This window comes from Schistocerca americana, chromosome 5 (assembly GCF_021461395.2).
Source record: "Schistocerca americana isolate TAMUIC-IGC-003095 chromosome 5, iqSchAmer2.1, whole genome shotgun sequence".
Taxonomy (NCBI): domain Eukaryota; kingdom Metazoa; phylum Arthropoda; class Insecta; order Orthoptera; family Acrididae; genus Schistocerca; species Schistocerca americana.
The window spans coordinates 681941962-681967229 of NC_060123.1; the positions used below are offsets into that span (position 1 = coordinate 681941962).

The window sequence follows — 25268 nt, forward strand, 5'->3', positions numbered from 1 at the left end:
TGACAGTGGCTGAAGTTTAATGACGATATAATATATGGAATGGCAATAGCAAAAATATTTTCTGAAACATAAAAATTTTAAAAATACTGACAGTCACATGGATAGGCAGAATTAAGATGAAGAGATACTGAATAGCAATGAGAAAAAAATTATAGCACAACGACTATGTAAGAGGTGATGATGGCATTGAAACACAAGATGACACGCGTAAAGCTGAAATACTAAACAGCTTTTTCCAAAGCTGTTTCACAGAGGAAGACCGCACTGCAGTTCCTTCTCTAAATCCTCGCACAAACGAAAAAATGGCTGACATCGAAATAAGTGTCCAAGGAATAGAAAAGCAACTGAAATCACTCAACAGAGGAAAGTCCATTGGACCTGACGGGATACCAATTCGATTCTACACAGAGTACGCGAAAGAACTTGCCCCCCTTCTAACAGCCGTGTACCGCAATTCTCTAGGGGAACGGAAGGTTCCAAATAATTGGGGAAAAAGCACAGGTAGTCCCAGTCTTCAAGAAGGGTCGTGGAGCAGATGCGCAAAACTATAGACCTATATATCTGACATCGATCTGTTGTAGAATTTTGGAACATGTTTTTTGCTCGCGTATCATGTCATTTCTGGAAACCCAGAATCTACTCTGTAGGAATCAACATGGATTCCGGAAACAGCGATCGTATGAGACCCAACTCGCTTTATTTGTTCATGAGACCCAAAAAATATTAGATACAGGCTCCCAGGTAGATGCCATTTTTCCCTGACTTCCGGAAGGCGTTCGATACAGTTCCGCACTGTCGCCTGATAAACAAAAGTTAGAGCCTACGGAATATCAGACCAGCTGTGTGGCTGGATTGAAGAGTTCTTAGCAAACAGAACACAGCATGTTGTTCGCACTGAAGAGACGTCTGCAGACGTTAAAGTAACCTCTGGTGTGCCACAGGGGAGTGTTGTGGGAACATTGCTTTTCACAATATATATAAATGACCTTGTAGATAGTGTCGGAAGTTCCATGCGGCTTTTCTCTGATGATGCTGTAGTATACAGAGACGTTTCAGCATTAGAAAATTGCAGCGAAATGCAGGAAGATCTGCAGCGGATAGGCACTTGGTGCACTGAGTAGAAACTGACCCTTAACATAGAGAAATGTAATGTATTGCGAATACATAGAAAGAAGGATCCTTTATTGCATGATTATATGATAGCGGAACAAACGCTGGTAGCAGCTACTTCTGTAAAATATCTGGGAGTATGCGTGCGGAACGATTTGAAGTGGAATGATCTTATAAAATTAATTGTTGGTAAGGCCGGTATCAGGTTGAGATTCATTGGGAGAGTCCATAGAAAATGTAGTCTATCAACAAAGGAGGTGGCTTACAAAACACCCGTTCTACTTATACTTGAGTATTGCTCATCAGTGTGGGATCCGTACCAGGAGTTGACAGAGGAGATAGAGAAGATCCAAAGAAGAGCGCGCGTTTCGTCACAGGGTTATTTGATAAGCGTGATAGCGTTACGGAGATGTTTAGCAAACTCAAGTGGCAGACTCTGCAAGAGAGGCGCTCTGCATCACGGTGTAGCTTGCTCGCCAGGTTTCGAGAGGGTGCGTTTCTGGATGAGGTATCGAATATATTGCTTCCCCCTCCTTATACCTCCCGAGGACATCACGAATGTAAAATTAGATAGATTCGAGCGCGGACGGAGGCTTTCCGGAAGACGTTCTTCCCGCGAACCATACGCGACTGGAACAGGAAAGGGAGGTAATGACAGTGGCACGTACAGTGCCCTCCGCCACACACCGTTGGGTGGCTTGGAGAGTATAAATGTAGATGTAGATGCAGATGTGACTAAAAGAAGGATCAGTTGATATGACACATTCTGGGTTATCAATGATTGGTGAAGGTGGTAACAGAGACAAGTGTGGGTGGTAAAAATTGAAGATGGAGATGAAGGGTTGAGTACTACAATAAACTTCACATAGATCAAGCTTAAAGTAGTTACGTATTGATGAAGACCCTTGCTCAAGGTACACTAGCTTGGAGGGATGTAGCATAGTTATCTTCTGAATGAAGATCTCAACAACTGCAACAATATCAATGAGACCATTTAAATTAATGTACTAAACATCTTCAGACGACAGTAGCTACACAGCAACCAGTGAGGCATACAGCCTTCATATTTGTCCAGTCTAACCTCAGCACTGAAATCGAAACTGTGTTAATAAGTTATGTATTTTTCAGCAGGGAATAGGTTTCGTCTTTTTGTAGGTACTGATAGTTTGGAAGGTAGTCCCACCCTGAATAAGAACAGCTGGTGCCTTAATGATAAGTAGTGAACTGAGGATCGTGATGCACTCTGTTACAGAAAGAGACTAAAGTGAACCAAGTGGGGTTCATTCTCGGGAGACAATATCATACGTCACTCTTTCTGAGACTGTATGGAAAACTTTCATTTAATCGTTCCGTAGGAAGCCGCTGAAATCATTGGACAATGATGACGTGAAGAATTTTTGGGCAGGTGTGGTGTAAATAATGTAACTTCACAAGCTTCTAATGTGGGCTTGTTGCTAAATCTTGTTTGAAGGGAATCGTGAGAATAATTGCGTCGTGCCCCTCACTGTGGCTTATGGGTTGGGTTCCAGCCCGGTGACAGCCTCAGCTCTAGCGGAGCAGTGCTGGTGGGGCCTGTGCTTACCCCTGGTCTTCGAGCTCTGGCCCCCGCGCAGCACGATGTCGCCACCGTCCTCCCGCCTCCAGACCACCTTGGGCTTGGGGTAGCCGCGCGCCTTGCACACCAGCTTCGCCGAGCCTCCTTCGGGCACCATCAGGTCTCCGGACGTCTCCTCGTAGATGATGTCCGGTGGGATCACCACCTCCAGGAACGCCGTCTGCCAGGCACAACAACGAAACACATTCGCTAGGTGAAAATCCAAATTATTAAATTTATATTCAAAAAATAAAGAACCATAAAGTGTATGTCAGCTGCCTTAGGCCATTTCAGTAGATACTTCCTATATTTCATTGCATTTTATAATTTTTTAACTTGCGCTTTTATCTGCGTATCGACAGTTCAAATGAGTTTTACAAACGCCGATATTACGGTAGATAAACGCTCTGTCGTTTTCAAGGCACACATTCAGCGAGGAATCTCTGTTGGTGGTAATTTAAACCCTCGATGCGGAAATCAGAAGACGAAGCATGAAGACAGATAACACACACTGGCACCACAACACAACAATGATGGCGAATGCTTTCGTTACCTGAGACGTTCGACAAGAGGAATACTGAAGCTCCGTTGGAACGTGCCGTTTATAGAGAGCGCCATATAATTAAAAGACGACGTTTTAGAAACCCCGTAATTGTCTCCCATTGCGAAATATAAGTTGGAAAGTAGGGTCAAAGGTCCCTACAGGCTTCCTATGTACAGATGCAAAAGCATGGTGTCCTGTGACTTCACCCTCGGGTTCTGCGACACTTCAAACAGCAACGTAATTTTGGTCTTATGTGAAAGCGGTAGGGGGATCAAAACAATTCTGTGACCAAAATGGTACTGAAGCAGAGGATGACAGACTAAAGGCCGAAATACTAAATGTCTTTTTTCCAAAGCTGTTTCACAGAGGAAGACTGCACTGTAGTTCCTTCTCTAGATTGTCGCACAGATGACAGAATGGTAGATATCGAAATAGACGACAGAGGGATAGAGACACGATTGAAATTGTTCAAAAGAGGAAAGGCCGCTAGACCTGATGGGATACCAGTTCGATTTTACACAGAGTACGCGAAGGAACTTGCCCCCCTTCTTGCAGCGGTGTACCGTAGGTCTCTAGAAGAGCGTAGCGTTCTAAAAGATTGGAAAAGGGTACAGGTCATCCCCGTTTTCAAGAAGGGACGTCTAACAGACGTGCAGAACTATAGACCTATATCTCTAACGTCGATCAGTTGTAGAATTTTGGAATACGTATTATGTTCGAGTATAATGACTTTTCTGGAGACTAGAAATCTACTCTGTAGGAATCAGCATGGGTTTCGAAAAAGACGATCGTGTGAAACCCAGCTCGCGCTATTTGTTCACGAGACTCAGAGGGCCATAGACACGGGTTCCCACGTAGATACCGTGTTTCTTGACTTCCGCAAACCGTTCGATACAGTTCCCCACAGTCGTTTAATGGACAAAGTAAGAGCATATGGATTAGCAGACCAATTGTGTGATTGGATTGAAGAGTTCCTAGATAACAGAACGCAACATGTCATTCTCAATGGAGAGAAGTGTTCCGAAGCGAGAGTGATTTCAGGTGTGCCGCAGGGGAGTGTCGTAGGACCGTTGATATTCACAATACACACAAATGACCTTGTGGATAACATCGGAAGTTCACTGAGGCTTTATGCGGATGATGCTGTGGTATATCGAGAGGTTGTAACAATGGAAAATTGTACGGAAATGCAAGAGGATCTGCAACGAATTGACGCTTGGTGCAGGTAATGGCAATTGAATCTCAATGTAGAGAAGTGTAATGTGTTGCGAATATATAGAAAGAAAGATCATTTATCATTTAGCTACAATATAGCAGGTCAACAACTGGAAGCAGTTAATTCCGTGACGGCCGCGGTGGTCTCGCGGTTCTAGGCGCGCAGTCCGGAACCGCGCGACTGCTACGGTCGCAGGTTCGAATCCTGCCTCGGGAATGGATGTGTGTGATGTCCTTAGGTTAGTTAGGTTTAAGTAGTTCTGAGTTCTAGGGGACTGATGACCACAGCTGTTAAGTCCCATAGTGCTCAGAGCCATTTGAACCATTTGAAGTTGATTCCGTGAATTATCTGGGAGTAGGTATTAGAAGTGATTTAAAATGGAATGATCATATAAAGTTGATCGTCGGCAAAGCGGATGCCAGACTGAGATTCATAGGAAGAATCCTAAGGAAATGCAATCCGAAAACAAAGGAAGTAGGTTAAAGTACACTTGTTCGCCCACTGCATGAATATTGCTCACCAGTGTGGGATCCGTACCAGATAGAGTTGATAAATGGCTCTGAGCACTATGGGTCTTAACTACTGAGGTCATCAGTCCCCTAGAACTTAGAACTACTTAAACCTAACTAACCTAAGGACATCACACACATCCATACCCGAGGCAGGATTTGAACCTGCGACCGTAGCGGTCACGCGGTTCCAAACTGACGCGCTTAGAACCACACGGCCACAACGGCCGGCGATAGAGTTGATAGAAGAGATAGAGAAAATCCAACGGAGAGCAGCGCGCTTCGTTACAGGATCATTTGGTAATCGCGAGAGCTTTACGGAGATGATATATAAACTCCAGTGGAAGACTCTGCAGGAGAGACGCTCAGTAGCTCGGTACGGGCTTTTGTTGAAGTATCGAGAACATACCTTCACCAAGGAGTCAAGCGGTATATTGCTGCCTCCTACATATATCTCGCGAAGAGACCATGAGGATAAAATCAGAGAGATTCAAGCCCACACAGACGCATACCAACAATCTTTCTTTCCACGAACAATACAAGACTGGAATAGAAGGTAGAATCGATAGAGGTACTCAAAGTACCCTCCGCCACACACCGTCAGGTGGCTTGCGGAGTATGGATGTAGATGTAGATGTAGAAACGTATCGACACACGCTAAAAGAAAGTTCATGTTACGTGTACGATACGTTAATGGTGTCACACTGGCTCCAAATTTCACCACAATTCTGACCAACGCCACGGTGGACCTGTCACACGAAACCAAGGTCGTCACGTTCCCACTTACCCACATCCTAGCCCTTCTTTTGACTCCTCTTCGACGGTCGTCAGAACTGCGACACTCAACGCTGAAATCACGCGAATTTCTTGTGGGTGACCGAGGGTAAAATTTCAGACACACCGCCGCACTGAATCGATATGAGAAGGCCTGAGGTGGCAGCGTAAAGAGCGTCAATGAAACCAGCCTTTTGCTCGGGACTTTGCTTCCTGTTGGTCGAAAACAACAGTATCCAGTGCGATCAGCAAGAGAATGACGTTCTTGACAACCTTTTACGCTGCTGACAACCGCGGACGTTACATGGCGTCTCTAAGATCAGTGTGGGGCTGCATCGCAATTGAACGTGATCGCTTTTTTTCTTGTGTACAGTTTGGAACCACTCCGGACCGTCCAAAATCATTCGACGAAATTTGATCGTGATCCGAAGCATCAAAATGTCCTCATGATTTTTGAGCCCTTCATTTTCGCGCCCTCCTCTCATGTGATCACGGAGGGGTGCTGCATTGACACATGTGTGAGTCCTACGACGAAAGGTCCCTCTGAGACTCTCAGCTTGGTAACACCCTCTGTGACACCTGTCCACTTTTATTGGGAATTTAAAAAAAAAATGTGCTTGTTCAGAGACTATCTTTGAAGTATACCTGAAAGCCTGCAGGCAAGCAGCTGACATCGGAGGTGTGTCACATGGTTGCCTGCCTGCAGAGTTTAAGGATTACTTCGAAGGTTGTCTATGTAAAGGCATTTCTTTTTTAAAAAAATTCTCGATAAATGGGGGTAGGTGCCGCAGAGGGTGCTGCAAAACTAGAGGTCTTAGGAGGACCGTTTGCGGTAGTATTTACACATGACTCAATGCCTCATCCTCCATGATCACGCTAATGGAGGGCGTGAACAGGAGGGCTCAAAATGTATAAGCTCCTTTTGCTGCTTCGCATCACTTTCAAATTTCGTCAAATGGTTTTCAGCGGCCCCTAGTGGTTCCACCCTGTATATCACAGCAAATGTTCCAGTCACGCTGTTCTCCAAGGAGCTCCGTTCACGTTCAATGGGTATTCAGCTCCACAATGTCCTTAGACAGGGGTTTAAACATCCGAGGTTGTCTGCAGCCTCAAAGGTTTCTACCCCTAAATGTGTGGGAAGCAACGCTCCGGGGAAACAGCTGGTTTCATTGATGCCCTTTACGCTGCCTCCTGACATGTTTCACTCGGTCACACATAAGAAAATTGCTTGACTGCAGCACTGGGTGTCGCCGTTCAGACCACTATCGCAGAGGAGTCAAAAGAAGGGGTGGAATGTGGGTAAGAGGGACTGTGACGACCTTCTCGTCGAATGACGCGCCCACGGAGGGGCTGGGCAGAAATTTGGAGCCAACGTGGCCTTACATGTCTCATGGACTTCTGAGTTGTGGTCTTTTTTTCACATTTGTCGACATCTTGCTGTCTGAATCATATCCGAGTCCAACGTGGATCGCGACGCTTTTGCACTATTACAGAGGAAGGTTGTAGGCACCTTCGAATCCACTTTCAAACTTATACGTCGCAATGGGTGTCAGTTACAGGGTATCGAAAACGTAATTCTTTAATTGTGTTGCTGAGTGTAGAAACCAAACTGGCACTGATTTTTATATACAGGCTGATAATTTTCAACATTCAGCTCAATTTGCCGGAGTACTTTGTATGTAGATGCCTAGGGTCCATATCATCTTAGAGCCGGAAAGTCTGTCAGCTGACTTAGCCTACGTTCATGTTATATTTCACCAGAAAGGTCACAGTGAGACGCAGATCAATGTTGCACTACCGTTCAACTGTGAATTGGGCAACTGATGAGAATAATGAGGTGGCACGTGAGTCTCGAGCATTTTTTGCCACAGGCAGAACATTTCCAACAGTATTGGTCATATTCAGAAGAAAAAACGTTTGAAGTATATTTTTCTACCACTGTCTAGATGAGGGCCATTTTCGTGTCTGCCAAGAGCGATCTTGGTTTGCGTGAGGGAGGTGACTGTCAAATACCCTCCAATTGTGGAATGTCGTAAATGAGTTAGACCATCAGGACCGAGAAGAACCACTGCATAGAGCAATAGCGTTGTATCTTCTGCAGTAAACGGTCAGCCAAAGGCGGCAGTCTGTGAAGAGTTCGACCCAGTCTATGAGGTTTACGTTGACTTTCTGCTCAGTCCCAAATCGAGAAAGTATCATGGCATATGTTTACGGCTGGGTCACACATTAATTAAGAGACTGATGCAGGTGGATAGGGGTTAAGACTCGAACTGAAGAACAAGTTAAACATTTACGATTAAATATACTCTGATGATGGATAGATAGACACTTTTAAGGACTCTAAAGAACAGGGAAGTATACCGGAAGTAACAAAGGAAATTCTGACGGTTGTAAGGCTCAGCCTCCGTGGAATGATATGGGAAAAGTTTGAAACCATGAGTGATGTCAACAGGGAGACTGATTGTTACCCATTTTGTTCAACACAGCGGAGTAGGTGTTCAGGCAGTGAAGAGCAATAAAAGAGAAAATAGGAATACCGAAGACGCACGTGGTAAACAAAAAAACCAATAGGGTCCAAGTGCACTAACTAGTCTTTGCAGACGATGTGGCGACCGTGAGTCGCAAGAAAACGCAAAGACACAATCCGACGACCTATGCATGATACCCACAGGCACTGAGGGTCGCCTGCAACAAGACAAAGACATTTAATATCACAGGGGATGGTAACGTACGTAACGTGGAAAAACTTAGGTAACTGCGAGAATATGTAACAGAAAGAAACAGAAGTAAAGAGGGACAAATAGGGCGGATGTAGAAGACTAGGCTAGACTTCTGTATGACGAAGGACTTGTACAAGAAAGAGTGTATGTACAGACCTAAAGATTACAGACCAAAAGGCAATGGAAACGAATCCGATATATATGCAGCTGAGGTGATAACATTGGGAAGAAATTATGCAGAATATCTAGAGAAAGTAGAGACGAAAACTCTAACAAGGGAACCTCCCCATCGCACCCCCCTCAGATTTAGTTATAAGTTGGCACAGTGGATAGGCCTTGATAAACTGAACACAGATCAATTGAGAAAACAGGAAGAAGTTGTGTGGAACTGTGAAAAAAATAAGCAAAGTATACAAACTGAGTAGTCCATGGGCCGCATAGGCAACATCATGGACAACCTGAACTCAGGAGCGCCGTGGTCCCGTGGTAGCGTGAGCAGCTGCAAACCGAGAGGTCCTTGGTTCGAGTCTTCCCTGGGTGAAAATTTTACTATCTTTATTTTTGCATAGTTATTATCTGTCCGTTCGTTCATTGACGTCTCTGTTCACTGTAATAAGTTTAGTGTCTGTGTCTTGCAACCGCATCACAAAACCGTGCGATTAGTAGACGAAAGGACGTGCCTCTCCAATGGGAACCGAAAACGTTTGATCGCAAGGTCATAGGTCAACCGATTCCTCCACAGGAAAACACATCTGATATATTCTATACGACACTGGTGACGGCATGTGCGTCACATGACAGGAATATGTTGTGGACCCACCTAACTTGTACACTTGGCGAATGGGTAAAAATATTCTTCTACCTTGCCCGATTTAGGTATCCTTGTGGATGTGATAATCACTCCCAAAAAAGTGATGAAAACATAAGAGTTTGTCACAAAAACTGAAAATAAAAAATCAAACTTTTCACTCGATGGAAGATTTGAACCTTTCGTTCCGCAGCTGCTCACGTTACCACGAGACCACGGCGCTCCTGCGTTCCGATTGTCCTTGATGTTGCTTATCTGCCCATGAACAACTCAGTTTGTATATTTTGCTTATTTTTTCACAGTTCCACACAACTTCTTCCTGTTTTCTCAATTGATCTGTGTTCAGTTTTTCAAGGCCTATCCACTGTGCCAACTTATAACTAAATCTGAGGGGGGTACGATGGGGAGCTTCCCTTATAAGTAAAATACTACGAGAGAAATGTAATGGACTGTGTCAGGAGAAATCAGACTGAAAAGGACAGTGTTTGCTGCACCTGTGATCAGGACGAACATTGATAGAATGACGATAAGAGTATGGAAAACAACAGGTGTGTCAAGACGAAAGACACGGACCAAGAGGGTTGTTGGCCAATGGAATGATTGGACGGAAATGGAGATCTGGATGGAAGGGCAGGAAAATTGGAGAAGCAAGTACACACTGACCAATACGCCAGCGTTCGACGAAAGAGAAGTATACAGGTAGAGGAGAGAGTCAACAGTGGAGTAGACAAGAAAAGAGGATACCGAAGATTTCGGAAGAACGGCAATGGAGAGGACAATGATGATGGGGTCCAGAGAGGGGAACAAAGTACAATCCGTGAAGGGGCTACCTGTGATCCTAAAGAGGCTGTGACTCAAGAAGAAGAATAATGATAATAATAATACGAAGAAGAAGATAATACAAATCCACAAACATGAGCCGCGAGTAGCGTTCAGTGATTTTTTCATAATACACAGAAACACAAGGTTCATTTATTGAAGCTTTAATCACTGATTAAACGATTGTGGTATTTCTCATCACATGAGGCTGTTAGCGTTTGCTAAGGTGCAAAGTAATCGCACATACTTGATGAAAACAGAGAAATCTGCACGCGAGTGGGGTAATTACTCTCAAGGTAATCAGCAGGCAAACTGTAACTATTTCAAAAAATGGTTCAAATGGCTCTGAGCACTATGGGACTTAACATTAAGGTCATCAGTCCCCTAGAACTACTTAAACCTAACTAACCTAAGGACATCACACACATCGATGCCCGAGGCAGGATTCGAACCTGCGACCATAGCAGCAGCGCGGTTCCTGACTGAAGCGCCTAGAACCGCTGGGCCACCGCGGCCGGCTGTAACTAGTTGCAAGGCAGCAAGTGGCACGAGCAAAGTGCGTCCTGCAAGCAAACCAGTATGTGCTGGAGCACTGTGCTCCGGAATTTTTTGCCATCGGAGACACAGCTCGCAAGTGAACGTCAGATCCGCAAAAAATAGGGCCGATGGCAACTAGCACGGGGGAGCTGTGACAATGGGAACAGACCGAGTGTTATGTCGACAGAAGTTTCGGATTTTGTCACAGTTTATCACTCTGTTCCTGGTCTTCCACGAGGAAGGAGATTCCGTCTGAAATATCACTCTGTTCCTGGTCTTCCACGAGGAAGGAGATTCCGTCTGAAATTTTGCAAAATTTCAATAAATTTAATTCCAGGTTTCAGTTCTTGAGTAGTTTATGAATCTGTTTACTACATTCCCCTTGCCCCTGGGATCTTTACTAACGGGTTCACTTCGAACTGAAATTTAAAGAAGTTTGAAAAAAATAATAACAGTACTAATACGAAATCAGTCGTGGGTAGGTAATTAGACTGATGACTTATGAATTATTAATTGTTTGTTAGAGATGTGGTGGCGGCGCTCATTTACGCGGCCTCGAACGTGGCGACCTTGAGAGGATCTTTGTGTTGCAGAGCCACACAAGCTTACAACAGCCAGGCAAATCTGCTATTCTAGAACAATGCCTTGATATTTACTGATCATCCAATGGAGTACAACAACGTATATATTCCGATGATTACTTACAGTTATTGGGATAGTGCTATTGAGGAGGCTGTTCAGAGTGAACTAGCATGTGGCCTCATAGACTGCCTAACAAAACAAGTGAAGCACCAGAAAAGAAGATCGAGTATCCATGTAACACGTACACATACATACCATCGACGGGTATCCAAAAGATCCGAAATGCAATTTTCTATGACAGGTAGGAAAGGCCACCAGAGTGAGTTAACGACTTTTGTGTTCAGCGCTGTTACAAGGACTTGTGAAGCATGCAAGGGGCGTTAGCAGCGTCAGAAGTTGAGTGATTACTGCGAGGGACACGGAGATGCCGTTTTCTCGTGAGAGACAGCGTTATCGTCATCTGACTGAAATTTGAAATGGTCTCATTGTGGGTTTCCACTTGGGCAGTTGATCGAATCTTATAATTTCCAGATTTGTGAGATATTAAAAAAAAATAATGAGCCGATGTTGAATTTCTTGGAGACTTGACGGCAAGTTTACTCGTAGTCATGGTTCCAGACGACCACATCTGTCCACTAGAAGGAAGGAAGAACAAATACTGGCCTATGTGCAATATTCTGTGTCATTGCGCACCATTGGTTGGAGATAACCAGCAGTCAACATAGAGACACCATTCCATGTGCACGCCAGAACACAAACGGCCGCGTTTGGGGAGATATCATGCCGGAAAGCAAGGACTGTGCCCCGGATCCCATCTAAGTGAGTGCGGTGGTAACCTGGGTAGAAACCGCATTTTTTCAATATTTCTGGCGTCGTGATGTGGAAACCCACCAGGTGCGACTTCAGTTCACGGCTGAGAATGATTGATGGGACTGTGACGACAGGAAGGTACTTCACGAACTTCCTGCATCCTGGAGTGCTACATCTCATGGGACAGCATAGTGATGTCATTTTTCAGGAGTACAATGGCATGTGTCTCTATCGACTGACCATAACAAGGGAGGATCGGCTTATTGTGCACCAAGAACATAGTCCATCACATATATGTCTCCACTTAAGACCAGGAAATTACTCTCTGCAACATTCTGTCTCATCCTGCACCATTGGTTGGTGACTAACAGCAGCTGGACAGGCGAATTACCGTCCCATGCGTAGGTTGCCGCTGACTCCACAACACGAACGGCTGTTTCCTGAAAGCTCAACGTTAGGTCAAGGTCATCCTGATTCTTGTCGTGTTACCTCCAATGTTACAGAATCATGGTCCCATTCTTCGACAGGACATCGCTCCTCCACAAGTGGGACAGCGTTATGATGAGGTACTTGCATGGTGCGCAGTATCCCCAGATCTGTCCCTGATAGAAAATGTGTGGGACCAGCTCAAACATCAAATCCGTCCCAGTATGAAGCATATCAAGGACCAGTTGCAAAGTTACACAGCAGCTTGCCTCCGCCGCCGTTGAATAAGCAGCTGCCAGCAGCAAGTCGTATACTCCTAGCTCACTTATTTGTTACATAGTTTCGTGTAGGAGGTGTAATTTCGAGTTTTAGTTACTGTAATCGTAAATTCAGGCAGATTGTAGCGCAGTCGTTAGGCATTTGTACAAGTTAGTTAATAAATTCTTTGCGTGTTTCCCTTGCGTTATCTAGGCACGGACTCGTGTTTGAGTAACTGTTGTTCAACATTGATTAGAATGAACATGGACTGTGATTGCTGTGTTCGGATGAGGACTGAGTTGGCATCCCTTCGTTCACAGCTGCAGGCGGTGCTGACTTCGATTGCGCAGCTTGAAGCTGTTGCCAATGGCGACCACTATGGGGAGCCGGACTTGGGTATCACGGGGACGTCAACCTCGTCCCATCTGTCCCCAGATCGGTCTGGCGCTGTGGTTGCCCTCGTTGCTGCCCGCAGTGGGGCTGAGCCCTCGCCTGTGGTTGATTGGGATGTCGTTCCAAGGCGTGGCAGGCAGCGAAAGACATCCCCGGAGGCTCAGAAAGCCTCCCCAGTGCGTCTGACAAACAGGTTTCAGGTACTGTCTCCAGCTGAGCCAGATGCAGCTGTCTGCCATGTTTCAGAGGATGATTCTCAGCCTTCAAGGGCTGGGCAATCGCAGAGGGTGGGCTTATTGGTAGTTGGGAGCTCCAATGTTAGACGTGTAATGGGGCCCCTTAGGGATATGGCGGCTACGGAGGGGAAGAAATCCAGTGTGCACTCCGTGTGCATTCTGGGTGGAGTCATTCCTGATGTGGAAAGGGTCCTTCCGGATGCCATGAAGAGCACAGGGTGCAGCCAGCTGCAGGTGGTGGCACATGTCGGCACTAATGACGTGTGTCACTTTGGATCTGAGGAAATTCTCTCTAGATTCCATCGGTTATCTGATTTGGTGAAGGCTGCCGGTCTTGCTTGCGAGATGAAGGCAGAGCTCACCATCTGCAGCATCGTTGACAGAACCGACTGCGGACCTTTGGTGCAGAGCCGGGTGGAGGGTCTGAATCAGAGGCTCAGACGGTTTGGCGACCGTGTTGGCTGCAGATTCCTTGACTTGCGCCATGGGGTGGTATGGTTTCGGGTTCCGCTGAATAGGTCAGGAGTTCACTACACTCAGCTGGCGGCTACATGGGTAGCGGAGGCTGTGTGGCGTGGACTGGGCAGTTTTTTAGGTTAGAAGACCTCGGGACAGTACGGGGTGGGCTGCAATCTCAAAGGGTGCATGGCAAATACAGGACGTGCTTGGATCAAGGAACAGTCGGAATTGTAGTTGTAAATTGTTGTAGTTGTGCTGGGAAAGTCCCTGAGCTTCAAGCGCTAATAGAAAGCACAGAAGCTGAAATCGTTATAGGTTCAGAAAGCTGGCTAAAGCCTGAAATGAGTTCTGCAGAAATTTTTACGAACTCTCAGACGGTGTTCAGGAAAGATAGATTAGGCAGAATTGGTGGTGCAGTGTTTGTGTCTGTCAGTAGTGGTTTATCTCGTAGTGAAGTCGACGTAGATACTCCATGCGAATTGGTATGGGTGGAGGTTATACTTAACAGCCGAACTAAGTTAATAATTGGCTCCTTCTACCGACCCCCAGACTCCGATGATATAGTTGCTGAACAACTCAGAGAAAATTTGAGTCTCGTAACAAATAAATACTCCACTCATACGGTTATAGTTGGTGGGGACTTCAACCTTCCCTCGATATGTTGGCAAAAATACTTGCTCAAAACCGGTGGTAGGCAGAAAACATCTTCCGAGATTGTCCTAAATGCTTTCTCCGAAAATTATTTCGAGCAGTTAGTCCACGAACCCATGCGAATTGTAAATGGTTGCGAAAACATGCTTGACCTCTTAGCCACAAACAATCCAGAGCTAATAGAGAGCATCATGACTGATACAGGGATTAGTGATCATAAGGTCGTTGTAGCTAGGATCAATACCGCTTCTTCCAAATCCATCAGAAACAAACGCAAAATAATTTTATTTAAAAAAGCGGATAAAGTGTCTCTAGAAGCCTTCCTAATAGACAATCTCCATTCGTTCCGAACTGACTATGCAAAGATATATTAGCAACAGCAACTGAGAGATTCATACCTCATAAATTGGTAAGAGATGGAACTGATCCCCCATGGTACACAGAACAGGTCCCAACGCTGTTGCAGAGGCAACGGAAAAAGCATGCGAAGTTCAGAAGAACGCGAAATCCCGAAGATTGGCTAAAATTTACAGACGCGCGAAATTTGGCACGGACTTCAATGCGAGATGCCTTTAATGGGTTCCACAACGAAACATTGTCTCGAAATTTGGTAGAAAATCCGAAGAAATTCTGGTCGTATGTAAAGTACACAAGCGGCAATACGCAGTCAATACCTTCGCTGCGCAGTGACGATGGTACTGCTACCGATGACTGTGCCGCTAAAGAGGAGTTATTGAACGCAGTTTTCCGAAATTCCTTCACCAGGGAAGACGAATGGAATATTCCAGAATATGAAACACGAACAGCTGCTAGCATGAGTTTCTTAGAAGAAGATACCTTAGGGGTTGCGAAGCAACTCAAATCGCTTGATACGGGCAAGTCTTCAGGTCCAGATTGTATACCGATTAGGTGCCTTTCAGGTTACGCTGATGCAATAGCTCCCTACTTAGCAATCATATACAACCGCTCGCTCACCGATAGATCTGTACCTGCAGATTGGAAAATTGCGCAGGTCGCACCAGTGTTTAAGAAGGCTAGCAGGAGTAATCCATCGAACTACAGACCTATATCATTGACGTCGGTTTGCAGTAGGGTTTTGGAGCATATACTGTATTCAAACATTATGAATCACCTCGAACGGAACGATCTGTTGATATGTAATCAGCATGGTTTCAGAAAACATCGTTCTTGTGCAACGCAGCTAGCTCTTTATTCGCACGAAGTAATGGCCGCTATCGACACGGGATCTCAAGTTGATTCCGTATTTCTAGATTTCCTGGAAAACTTTTGACACCACTCCTCACAAGCGACTTCTAATCAAGCTGCGGGCCTATGGGGTATCGTCTCAGTTGTGCGACTGGATTCGTCATTTCCTGTCAGGAAGGTCGCAGTTCGTAGTAATAGACGGCAAATCATCGAGTAAAACTGAAGTGATATCAGGTGTTCCCCAGGGAAGCGTCCTGGGACCTCTGCTGTTCCTGATCTATATACATTACCTGGTTGACAATCTGAGCAGTTCTCTTAGGTTGTTCGCAGATTATGCTGTAATTTACCGTCTACTAAGGTCATCCGAAACCCAGTATCAGTTGCAAAGCGATTTAGAAAAGATTGCTGTATGGCGTGGCAGGTGGCAGTTGACGCTAAATAACGAAAAGTGCGAGGTGATCCACGCGAGTTCCAAAAGAAATCCATTGGAATTCGATTACTCGATAAATAGTACAATTCTCAAGGCTGTCAATTCAACTAAGTTCTTGGGTGTAAAAATTACGAACAACTCCAGTTGGAAAGACCACATAGATAATATTGTGGGGAAGGTGAGCCAAAGGTTGCGTTTCATTGGCAGGACACTTAGTAGATGCAACAAGTCCTCTAAAGAGACAGCTTACACTACACTCGTTCGTCCTCTGTTAGAATATTGCTGCGCGGTGTGCGATCCTTACCAGGTGGGATTGACGGAGGACATCGAAAGGGTGCAAAAAAAGGGCAGCTCGTTTTGTATTATCACGTAATAGGGGAGAGAGTGTGGCAGATATGGTACGCGAGTTGGGATGGAAGTCATTAAAGCAAAGACGTTTTTCGTCGCGGCGAGATCTATTCACGAAATTTCAGTCACCAACATCCTCTTCCGAATGCATAAATATTTTGTTGAGGCCAACCTACATAGGTAGGAATGATCATCAAAATAAAATAAGAGAAATCAGAGCTCTAACAGAATGGTTTAGGTGTTCGTTTTTCCCGCGCGCTGTTCGGGAGTGGAATGGTAGGGAGATAGAATGATTGTGGTTCGATGAACCCTCTGCCAAGCACTTAAATGTGAATTGCAGAGTAAACATGTAGATGTAGACATTTTGACGCTGTTCCCAATCGAATCAGTGCTTGCATCCAAGCCAGTGGGGGCGGGCGCAACGTCATCGTGGTAAGTGGGCTGATTCCGTTAAATTCTTTCTAAACTTCAATCGATTTTGTAACCACTGCATTAACATCAAATATTCTCTTAACATGTTATACTTTATTTCCGCTCCTCCTTCCCTTCTGGGTGTTTCAGCGTTTCTGTCAGACACTGCAGAGGATTTTTCCCGAATTTTTCTTGGAATTATGTTCTTTTCCTGGTTAAACAACACAGAGACAGAGATACAACTACACTATGTGATCAAAAGTATCCAGTCACATACTCATATTAGGTGCATTGTGATGCCACCTACTGCCAGGTACTCCCTATCACCGACCTCAGTAGTCATCGTAAGAGAGCAGAATGGGGCGCTCTGCGGAACTCACAGGCTGCGCTCCACCGAACTCATGGACTTCAAATGTGGCCATGTGATTGGGTGTCACTTGTGTCATACGTCTGTACGCGAGATTTCCACACTCCTAAGCATCCCTAGGTCCATTGTTTCCGGTGTGATAGTGAAATGGAAACGTGAAGGGACATGTACAGTGCAAAAGCGTACAGGCCGACCTCGTCTGTTGACTGACAGAGACCGCCGACAGTTGACTATCCAGACCATCACACAGGAATTCCAAACTGCATCAAGATCCATTGCAAGTACTATGACAGTTAGGCGGAAGTTGAGAAAACTTGGATTTCACTGTGAAGCAGCTGCTCAGAAGAGACACATCACGCTGGCAAATGCCAAACGACGCCTCGCTTGATGTAAGGAGCGTAAACATTGAACAATTGAACAGTGTAAAAACGTTGTGTGGAGTGTCGAATCACAGTAAACGATTGTAAGACGTCGTGGTCTCCTGACCTTCATTGGTTACATATTCCGCCCTCACAATCATATTCCGCACATCAAGACGCTTCATTCGAACCCAAACTCGATAAGATAAAGTCAATGTTGTATGAATTCAAGTAAACGATATGCAAATAACTAGTAAATCGCAAATGCGCTCCAAAATTGAAATACTAGAGGCTGGCGTACACACACACACATTCAAGACACGACGGTCGCAAGGGGCTTTTAGTTCGGGAGTCGCAAACTGCACGCCGGGGGGCTGGTCCCATCAGAGTACGACTCAACCTATCTATGTCGGCCGGTGACCGCCCACAGAGCAGACAGCATTTGCCCGAGTGCAAGGAAGAATGACCCCGTGATTGGCTTAAAAGCAAATTCCGCTGCGCTGTGTGGGAGTGCCCAGCCTACGCATTCTTTACAAATATAGCACGCAGTTTCAGAGGTTTTCACAGGGAGACAGCAAACGCCAAACGCCAATGCTACATATTTCTGGATTGGTCGCCTTAAACGAAACGTCAATCTCCTGTTTTACAAGAGCAATGCTGATTGGCAGACGATATTTCTGACGCCTTGAGCTGAAGGAGTAATGGAAGAGACCGAAAGATATACCCCTTCACATCTGGCATGGAGAGGGGCCGTTCCGTTGTCGCTCTTGGAGCGTGCGCACTCGTACGTGTACTCAAAGAGCGAGGAACAAGTCTCTCCTCAGTAATTCACTGGGAGAGCACCTCTGTCGAGAACAAATCAGAGTGTGACTCTATATTGAGTCCTTGCGATTAGGCATTGTTCACTGTGTTGGTCGCCACACTTGTTGCGCGGTGTGAACGGAGAGAGTTATAGTTAAACGCCTGTGAGCGAATTTTTGAGTGGCATCGCAGTGGACTGATATCTGACCGGTGTACCATGCCAATAGTTAGACTAGGGGCGAATAGGAGTCCTTGACTTCATCAAGGCATAGGGAGAGTTTGATTGGCGAAGGTCAATCCAGATAGAACGAGAGTTATCTTATTTGTCAGCAGTGAGCGGCGCAGACAGCAGTCATCGCAGCTAAGGTGTTGTGTGCTATAGCTCTTGCGAACCCCATATTTCCTCCACAACAGAACACTTCACTGCATTTCACATGCGACAGCGTTGACCATACGTAACAACATTCTAATGGATAATTATTCAAGTTGAGTAGCCGTGGCTCTCAGCCATTATGCCAAGTCAATAACAATCGTAAACTTTGTATAGAAATTTCATTAGCGAATCCTATCCTTGAGAGGTAACTTCACATTCCGAAAAGAACCCGGAAATAACTTGTTCAGTTCATAACTATAGGTGCCACTGTGATTTCTCAGAATTTTAGCAAAATAAATAATAATTTTCGTTAGTTTCATGTTTTTCTTACACTAACTAGCACTACTCCAATACCCAAGTATCCCACTAGTTGCGTAAGAAATTTTGTGAATTTTTGTGTCATTTCCTTACAACAGACGACTCCAGAAGATATTTATTGCTGAAAGTTTTTCAGGCATTTCTCTTTAGAACGTTAGGAGCGTCTGTCTGACTTCTGTAGTAGTGTCGGGGTGGAAATTGCATCTTGCAGGGGCCACAGGGTAAAGGGTACATCTCAGATTAATCCGTTGCGCAGAATGACAGAATAGCAACTCGCACGCTCACACAATGTGGCGACCTGATGGCAGGGTGCGGGTATGATGAATGCCTGGTGAACATCATCTGCCAGTGTGTGCAAACAATAAAATTCGGAGGCGCTGGTGTTATGATGTGGTCGTGTTTTTTATGGAAGGGGCTTGCACCCCCTGTTGTTTTGCCCGGCACTAACACAGACAGACCTACACTGATGTTTTAAGCACCTTCTTGCTTCCCACTGTTGACGAGCAATTCGGGGATGGCGATTTCATCTCACCGACTGATATCGATATCTCTTCTCAGTGCAGCAATCCGTGAAGAATGGGCTGCCATTCCCCAAGAAACCTTCCAGCACCTGACTGAATGTATGCTTGTGAGAGTGGAAGCTGTCATCAAGGCTAAGGGCGGCCCCACAAAAATTTGGAAATTTGTGGTAAGGTATTATGGGATCAAACTACAGTACTTTTTATCATATAGTGTACTTTCTCACCTGTACTTGGTTTAATGTCTCACTGTCCGTAATGTCTAATGTTGGTAATGTTTGGTTCTGTAGTGGTGCTAGTCGTTCAAGGCATGTGTTTATGTGTTTTCTTTCGCCGTGTTTTGGTTTCTGTCAGGCGCAGTCCTGGTAACTGTGTGCTCAAACTGCCATGCACAGCCATCTCCCGTTGTGACTGTGCCTTGAACGTGACGGAGTGTGCCCCAGTCGAAATATCGGTGGCAGTCGAAGATGCTACTCACATCACTTCTGTAAGTTATTTCTACAATACAAAAATCTTTATTTTGATTCCAACAGAGTACACAAATAGAAAAAATTTTCTGCGTGATAAGATTGCATCACACAGACTGTCATTAGACCAAACAGCACTACAGTATTTCTGTCTTTTTTTTTTAACTTTTTAAAGCTATGCGTGTGTGCAATGCATCAGAATGGGCATACTTGAATCGGATTCCGAGAATTTACCATAACCTACTTGTAGTGGAGTAATAATATCAGGTGGACGACACTATTCAGCTTATGATCCAGTTGCTGTATGGAATGCTGGATAACTACTTACCAGATACACTTGTTTTCGTGCTCTTGCCTATGAACTCTGGTAATCTTGCCTGTTCTAGCCGACAAGTTAACGGACGCCAGTGAGAGAGAGGAGATGTGGCTGCTTTCAGCGCGGCAAGCTTTCCACAGGAACGGCACTGCAAGAAGCCACCATGCCACACTGCATAGTATGGTCGAATGGCTTTATAACGTTGCCTGGTACTTACCCAGTCCTTTAAAGCGAGCCATATTTAAGGTGCCCCCTTAGTTGTACCCTTACAGTAGATCTCATATCTGAAGTTGCTGACATGTACAAACGTTACACGTTGCGTCTATTATTCCTTGAGCCACTGTCCGTCAGTGACAGTAATTTCCTTCCAGAATGAGATTTTCACTGTGCAGCGGAGTGTGCACTGATATGAAACTTCCTGGCAGATTTAAACTGCGTGCCGGTCCCGAGTTCGAGTCTCGGTCCGGCACACAGTTTTCATCTGCCAGGAAGTTTCAGTAATTTCCTTGTTCTACACCGGCCGATAGTTGGAACAGTAAAGTAAGCTATATTATTACGTACTCCACGTACCCTTCGATGTGCTGAGCTGAGTGCGCATCATTGTACTGCTCTTGTCACTTACTGCGCGACATCTGTTTCATAGTTATGTAACGTGTTGCCGTTTCAGATCGACTATATGAATTACTTCGGTTGATAAGCGGGTATGCTGCTGTACGAAATGTAAGTTAGTTTTTTAGACTTACTCTGTATTCGTCCTGATAGCAAATCAGTATCAAAGATAAATCACAAAATATACAGAATCATCATAGTTGCGCCTCTAATATTTCATCCGAGACTCTCCGCATGACTTAATCTCGCTCGTGTTATAGAGGGAACCGTTTTATGTTGAGCAATTCAGTTCAATAGCACCCGACTCCGAGGTAGGCCGCCCTTAGACTCTGCAACGCCCACTACACGTGGAAGCCCCAGCTCCAGGATCGGTACCGTTATAACTTTTAACTACTCTTTGTATTTTCATAGCTGCACAATAGCAGCGGTTTCACGTAATAAAATTATAAACAGCCGACCAGTTGCAATGTATAAAGAAATTCTTTACCTAGGTTACTCCAGAGTCGGTTGTGAGCTCCGCAAGATCCATGAGCTATTTTATATTAACGTGACAAACCGTAATTCTAGGGCTATATTTTATTTTTGACATCTACATCTACATCTACATTTATACTCCGCAAGCCACCCAACGGTGTGTGGCGGAGGGCACTTTACGTGCCACTGTCATTACTTCCCCTTCCTGTTCCAGTCGCGTATGGTTCGCGGGAAGAACGACTGTCTGAAAGCCTCCGTGCGCGCTCTAATCTCTCTAATTTTACATTCGTGATGTCCTCGGGAGGTGTAAGGAGGGGGAAGCAATATATTCGATACCTCATCCAGAAACGCACCCTCTCGAAACCTGGACAGCAAGCTACACCGCTATGCAGAGCGCCTCTCTTGCAGAGTCTGCCACTTGAGTTTGCTAAACATCTCCGTAACGCTATCACGCTTATCAAATAACCCTGTGACGAAACGCGCCGCTCTTCTTTGGATCTTCTCTATCTCCTCCGTCAGACCGATCTGGTACGGATCCCACACTGATGAGCAATACTCAAGTATAGGTCGAACGAGTGTTTTGTAAGCCACCTCCTTTGTTGATGGACTACATTTTCTAAGCACTCTCCCAATGAATCTCAATCTGGTATCCGCCTTACCAACAATTAATTTTATATGATCATTCCACTTCAAATCGTTCCGCACGCATACTCCCAGATATTTTACAGAAATAACTGCTACCAGTGTTTGTTCCGCTATCATATAGTCATACAATAAAGGATCCTTCTTTCTATGTATTCGCAATACATTACATTTGTCTATGTTAAGGGTCAGTTGCCACTCCCTGCACCAAGTGCCTATCGGCTGCAGATCTTCCTGCATTTCGCTACAATTTTCTAATGCTGCAACTTCTCTGTATACTACAGCATCATCCGCGAAAAGCCGCATGGAACTTCCGACACTATCTACTAGGTCATTTATATATATTGTGAAAAGCAATGGTCCCATAACACTCCCCTGTGGCACGCCAGAGGTTACTTTAACGTCTGTAGACGTCTCTCCATTGATAACAACATGCTGTGTTCTGTTTGCTAAAAACTCTTCAATCCACCCACACAGCTGGTCTGATATTCCGTAGGCTCTTACTTTGTTTATCAGGCGACAGTGCGGAACTGTATCGAACGCCTTCCGGAAGTCAAGAAAAATAGCATCTACCTGGGAACCTGTATCTAATATTTTCTGGGTCTAATGAACAAATAAAGCGAGTTGGGTCTCACACGAACGCTGTTTCCGTAATCCATGTTGATTCCTACATAGTAGATTCTGGGTTTCCAAAAACGACATGATACTCGAGCAAAAAACATGTTCTAAAATTCTACAACAGATCGACGTCAGAGATATAGGTCTATAGTTTTGCGCATCTGCTCGACGACCCTTCTTGAAGACTGGGACTATCTGTGCTCTTTTCCAATCATTTGGAACCCTCCGTTCCTCTAGAGACTTGCGGTACACGGCTGTTAGAAGGGGGGCAAGTTCTTTCGCGTACTCTGTGTAGAATCGAATTGGTATCCCGTCAGGTCCAGTGGACTTTCCTCTGTTGAGTGATTCCCGTTGCTTTTCTATTCCTTGGACACTTATTTCGATGTCAGCCATTTTTTCGTTTGTGCGAGGATTTAGAGAAGGAACTGCAGTGCAGTCTTCCTCTGTGAAACAGCTTGGATCTATTCCGACAGTTGTAAAAACAGCGATGGTACATTTGTCCTTACTAATGTAAAATTGTTACCTTCTGAAGAAGACAAATTTATATTTGTCGAAACCTAGGTAAGGAATTTCTTTATGCATTGCAACTGGTCGGCTGTTTATAATTTTATTACTCTTTGTATGTATTCATAAACTTCTGGGAGTAGAACTGTGTCGTCTTCTTATTAACAGCGAGACTTTCGCTTAGTCGTGGTTTCTGAACTGTGAACTGCTTTTAATGTGAGGCGGCTACAGCGACTTGACTATCGTGACCACCGTGTCCTTCTCTTAACGTTCGTCCAAACGTGCTGCTACTGCTATTGCATTGTCGGTATGCCTGTTGTCTATAGCAACACCGCAGCATGTGCGAATCGTCCTATGTGCTGCTCGGGTGCGCCGAAGGTGATGTAACCCAGCACAAGAGCCTGTAACAGAAAGTGACGGAAACAGGAACGTCCACGTTGTGACGGAGGCATCCCGCGTTCTCTGGCCGGGATAAGGGAACGAGGCATCACAGCAATGACAGCATTCCAAAGGTGTGTGTGTGTGTGTGTGTGTGTGTGTGTGTGTGTGTGTGTGTGTGTGCACGCAACGTAGCCAGGTTTCCATTACTGGCCTACCTTACGACTGAGGTTCGCAACAGTCTGGCTTTGCCTGTGGGATGCGCTCTGGCTGGTTTTCGCTTTAGGCTGGGTACTTGGGTTTCGGTCTACGCGTAGTAAGTGTTCTGACTTGTATCGGCCGGCCGCAGTGGCCGAGCGGTTCTAGGAGCTTCAGTCTGGAACCGCGCGACTGCTACGGTCGCAGGTTCGAATCCTGCCTCGGGCATGGATGAGTGTGATGTCCTTAGGTTAGTTAGGTTTAAGTAGTGCTCAGAGTCATTTTTTGACTTGTATCGAAGTGTTCTGTGCTTATTGGGCACTGTGCGAAATAACTTGCGATACATCCTCAGCACTAAACGACCAGCTCCGATCAGAGCCGTATCGAGGTGATCTTGCGCCCCCTCGGCAGAACTACCAAAACACCTCTTCTCGCGCTACGGACGCATGTTCAAATCCTGTCTCGGGCATGGATGTGTGTGATGTCCTTAGGTTAGTTAGGTGTAAGTAGTTCTAAGTTCTAGGGGACTGATGATCTCAGAAGTTAAGTCCCATAGTGCTCAGAGCCATTTTTGAACCTCTTCTCGCGTTTTCCCCTCAAAACTACATTTCTACTACTTTCTCTACGTAAAGACGATTATACAAGCTCTTAGCAGGTTCATTAAAAAAGAATCATTACTGAAAAAGTATTAGATATATGAGCGACACCGATATAAAATATTGCACACATCAAATTAAATGTAGCCTCACAGTAAATAAACCAAAAGTTGTGTAAACCTCCCAAAAATTAAGATTGAACAAAACCTATGCCTCTTTGTTTGTAACAGAAACTGCACATTTTTATCAAGATGTATAGTGAAGAACAATTTACATTTATTCCTCTATAACTACTAATTATAAGTGAAAGAGAAAGGGCTACAATGAGAGCTACCTTTCCTTAACTCCCATTTAACATGAAACTTCCTACAATAATCATCATCATCATCAACTTCCTTTCAAGGATTAGGTTTTTGCCTGTTCCGAGCTCACAAACAGAATCATTCCCGTCTTTTTTGAGATCTCTCAACATCGCTTTTTCCCATTCGGCTTGTAGTTCAGGAATTTCTGAGGAGTTATATGAACCGGCATTCTTATCAGGTATTGTTTCCAATCTTCGCGACATTTTTCACGTTTTTCTTTCATGCTGATAATATTTAAATGGCTCTGAGCACTGTGGGACTTAACTTCTGAGGTCATCAGTCCCCTAGACTTAGAACTACTTAAACCTAACTAACCTAAGGACATCACACACATCTATGCCCGAGGCAGGATTCGAACATGCGACCGTATCGGTCACGCGGTTCCAGACTGTAGAGCCTAGGACCGCTCGGCCACAATGGCCGGCGACAATATTTAATTCTGTTCTAATATCTTCGTTTCTAACCATATCTCTTTTTGTGCAGCCCTTCGTCTTTCGTAGTTACCTCATGTCTACTGTTTGAAATTT

The 25268-nt window shown here is 45.0% G+C and overlaps 1 protein-coding gene across 1 annotated transcript in view; it reads right to left on the minus strand.

The window, feature by feature from the left end:
* Positions 1 to 25268, minus strand: part of LOC124616631 (lachesin-like) — a 159133-nt gene that overhangs the window by 1453 nt on the left and 132412 nt on the right. The window contains exon 3 of the mRNA XM_047144957.1: positions 2693 to 2885. Within this exon, the coding sequence (XP_047000913.1) occupies positions 2693 to 2885 (193 nt within the window). The remainder of the gene's footprint in view (positions 1 to 2692; positions 2886 to 25268) is intronic.